Source organism: Chlamydotis macqueenii, chromosome 14 (assembly GCF_036417535.1).
Source record: "Chlamydotis macqueenii isolate bChlMac1 chromosome 14, bChlMac1.mat, whole genome shotgun sequence".
NCBI classification, from domain to species: Eukaryota; Metazoa; Chordata; class Aves; order Otidiformes; family Otididae; genus Chlamydotis; species Chlamydotis macqueenii.
In genome coordinates, this window is record NC_141569.1 from 1095314 (window position 1) to 1099201 (window position 3888).

Here is a 3888-nt window from a genome sequence, read left to right on the forward strand (position 1 = left end):
CAAATGCCATTACATCCCATTAGCGGGAAATGCAATTCCCCGGCCTCATTTCCCTTTCTAAGAGGGAAAATAAGTAAATGCGCCCGAGCGTTATTGAATTTTTAACGCCTTTAGTCCCGCCTGGGCGCGAGGGAGCGCCCGCGAACTCGACGGGCTCCCGCTGCCCGGGCGCCGACGGAGCCCAAATCCAATCCCGCCGCCGTCGGGGCGGGCGCCCGGCCGGCTCGGAGACCCGCTTGGAGGGCGGGAGGTGCCGGGCCGGGCCGGGCCGGGCCGCGCAGGGCAGGGCGGCCGTCGGGGGTCGCGGCGGAGGGGCAGGGCCCGGGAGGCGTCGGGCGGGGCGCGGGTTGGGGAGCCGGGACAGCGGCCCCGACGTGCCGGGAGGCTCCCCCCCGCTCCCCTCCCGCCGCCCCGCCCCCGCCCGCCGCCGCGCGGCCCCATTGTTCGTGCGCCCCGGTGATGTCACCGCGGCGGCGGTGGCGGCGGCGGCAGCCCCCGCGCCCAGGGCGCGAGGCCGGTGCCGAGCGGCGGGAGCCAATGGGAGCGCAGAGGCTGGGCGGCGGCGGCCAATGGCGGCGGGCGGGGGCGCACGCGGGCGCGGGGCGCGCGGCGGCCCCGAGGAGATGACGGGGCGGCTGCCGGGGCGGCGCGCGCGCGGCAAAGTTTGCGCGCGGCGCACGGCGGGGCCGGCCGGGCCGGCGGCGGCTTCATAGCGGGCGCGGAGGGGCGCGCGGCGGCGGAGGATGGAGCCGCCGGCGGGCGCGCAGGGCCAGCACCAGCACGAGCCCATCAGCTTCGGCATCGACCAGATCCTCAACGGCCCCGAGCAGGAGAGCGCTGCCCCGCCGCCCCCCCGGGGCCCCGACGGCGCGGCCTTCCTGGGCGGCCCCGGCGGGCGCGGCGCCGCGCCCTACCCGGCGCTGCCGGGCCCCTTCCCGGCCATCGCCGCCCCCTTCGAGGACTCGGGATCGTACAGTGTCAACCTCAGCCTGGCCCCGGCCGGCGTCATCCGGGTGCCGGCGCACAGGCCCATCCCCGGGGCCGTGCCGCCGCCCATCTCCGGCGCCATCCCGGCCGTGCCCGGCCTGGGCGGCCTCAACTTCCCCTGGATGGAGAGCAGCCGCCGCTTCGTCAAGGACAGGTTCACAGGTAAGGCCGCCCCCCGTCCCCCCGCCCCGCCGCAACGAACGGAGCGGCGGACGAGCCCCAGAAAACGAAACACCGACGGCGCCGACAGCCGGAGGCGGCCCGCTGGATGCTGCCCTCCCCCGCGCTCGCAGCCGTCCGAAAAAAACCGCTCTCCCGGGCCCTGCCCGCCCCCTCGGCCGAGCGCAGCCGCGGGACCCCCCCCGTGCAGGCGCGGTCCCTTCGAGGGGCGGCGGGCGCGGGGCTGACACCCCCCCCCCCCCCCCCAACTCTGCTTCCCACCCGGGCAGCGGCGGCGGCTCTGACGCCCTTCACGGTGACGCGGCGGATCGGGCACCCCTACCAGAACCGGACCCCGCCGAAGCGCAAGAAGCCGCGCACCTCCTTCTCCCGGGTGCAGATCTGCGAGCTGGAGAAGCGCTTCCACCGGCAGAAGTACCTGGCCTCGGCCGAGCGCGCCGCCCTCGCCAAGTCCCTCAAGATGACGGACGCGCAGGTGAAGACCTGGTTCCAGAACCGGCGCACCAAGTGGCGGTGAGTCCCGCGCCCCCGGGGCCGCCCCGTCCCGCGGAGCCCCGCGGGGCGGCACTGGCCGGGCCCCGGCGGCGGGTTTGCTGCCGTAATAGTGGCGTTCTTCTTGTGGATGATTTTCCTCTTTCTTTTCGATAGTCCCCGGTTCGGAAAACGGGGGATTACTCGAGAAAACGGGGAATTGGCCGTGAAAACGGGGGCTTACTCGAGAAAACGGGGAATTAAGCGTGGAAACGGGGGATTATTCGAAAAACGGGGAATTATTAAAAAAAAGGGAAATAGTAAAAACGAGGGATTACTTGAAAGACGGGGAATTACTTGAAAGACGAGGAATTCTTCGAAAAACAGGGAATTACTCGAAAAACGAGGGATCACTCAAAAAATGGGGAATTACTTGAAAAACGAGGGATTATTCGAAAAACAAGGGATTGTTCATAAAATGGGTAATTATTCAAAAAAGGAGGAATTATTCATAAAAACGAGAATATTCGGAGAAAAACGGGGAAATTGTTCGGGAAAGCCCGAGAGAATTATTAAAAAATCGGATAAATTACTCGGAAAAACGAGGAATTATTCGGGAAAAAAAATGGGGGACTTACTCGGAAAAACCCAAGAGAATTATTTGACAAAGCGGGGGGATCATTCAAAAAACGGGAGAATTGTTCAAAAAAACGGGGAAATTTATTCAAAAAACAGGGGAATTTATTTTAAAAAAGGGGAGAGTTATTCGGGAAGAGGCAGAGTTATTAAAAAACTGGTGAATTATTCGAAAAGACAGGGAAATTGTTTGAAAACCCGGAGGAATTATTTAAAAAACGAGGAATTATTAAAAAACGGGTGAATTATTAAAAAAAAAAACAAAAAACGGGGAATTGTTTGGGAAAACCCCGGGGAATGATTGGGGAAAAAAAAAAACCGGGGGAATTGCCCAAACCCCGGGCGCACAGCGGGGAGCGGGGAGCACGGGGAGCGGGGGGTCCCGCGGAGCGGCCGCTCCCGGCGGCGGGGCGCGGGCCGAGCGTGTGCGTGTCCCCTGGCAGGCGGCAGACGGCGGAGGAGCGGGAGGCCGAGCGGCAGCAGGCGAGCCGGCTGATGCTGCAGCTGCAGCACGACGCCTTCCAGAAGTCGCTAAACGAGTCGATCCAGCCCGACCCGCTGTGCCTGCACAACTCCTCGCTGTTCGCGCTGCAGAACCTGCAGCCCTGGGAGGAGGAGAGCGCCAAGATCCCGCCCGTCACCTCCCTCGTCTGAGCCCGGCCACCCGCCGCCCCCGGGGCCGCGGACGGGGCGGGCGCGGGGGCGGCCAAGCGGGCCGGAGCCGCCGAGGCCGCGGCCGGAGCCGCAGCCGGATCCCGGGCCGCAGCCGCGTTTCCCCGAGGCCGGCGCGGAGCCGAGCCGCCGGGCGCTGCCGCCGCGGAGCCCCGCGCCCCGCCTGTATATTCGTGTCCATGTCCCGCTAGGAAGGGAGAAATGTCACTTTTTGTAAGAAGTGTTAATAATTTAATTTATTTATGCATCGAGATTTTGGGCACTATGAATATGGAATTATATAAAACCTCGATTATTTATATCGAAATCTGAACATAGGTATTTTGTGTTGGCTTTGGAACAAAAGGCTATTTTTTTTTTCTTTTTTTCCTGTTCTGAGGATAGTCTAAAGAAAAAAAAAAACCTACCTATCACTTAGCGGAGGGGACTGAGTGGAGCCGGCGGTGACTCGCGACCCTGCCGAGCCAAAAAGCGGCAGCCTCCCATCTGTCCCAGGTGAAGTCCCCCTCAGCTGTAATTAATTCGCCGCGGTAATTAAGGGCTCCTTTAGGGCCACGCACGCCCGGTTTTGCCCTCACCTCTCCAGCCGCCGAGCTTTAGCGCACCGAAACGGCCCCCGCACCCTCGCCTCCCGCCGCCGACTCTGGAGAAAGCGCCTTATGTTTCATAATAAAGAAGATTTGGGGTTGACACAGACCATGTATAATACTTTGTACTTGCCGAGACGTGTAAATAAACGTTTTTTTCTTTAAAAAAACCCGCCTCTCCGCTCCCTGCCTGCGGGGGCCCGGACGCTGCGGGGCGGGCGGCGGCGGCGGCACCGGACGCAGAGGGAGGTGAGGAGCCGGGGCGGGAGGTGCGGGGGGCGAGGGGAGCGGGGCTGGGAGTGGGAGTGGGACGAGGTGGGAGCGATGGAGCGGCCGGGGCGCAGGGCCCCGCCGG

The 3888-nt window shown here is 64.1% G+C and overlaps 1 protein-coding gene across 1 annotated transcript; it reads left to right on the forward strand.

Annotated features, from left to right (window-relative positions):
• The first annotated feature begins 743 nt into the window (after positions 1 to 743).
• On the forward strand, positions 744 to 2928 carry TLX3 (T cell leukemia homeobox 3). The gene is made up of 3 exons (XM_086759107.1): positions 744 to 1149; positions 1437 to 1680; positions 2718 to 2928. The coding sequence occupies exons 1-3, from the start codon at positions 744 to 746 to the stop codon at positions 2926 to 2928; spliced, it is 861 nt and encodes a 286-aa protein (XP_086615233.1).
• The last annotated feature ends 960 nt before the right edge of the window (positions 2929 to 3888 follow it).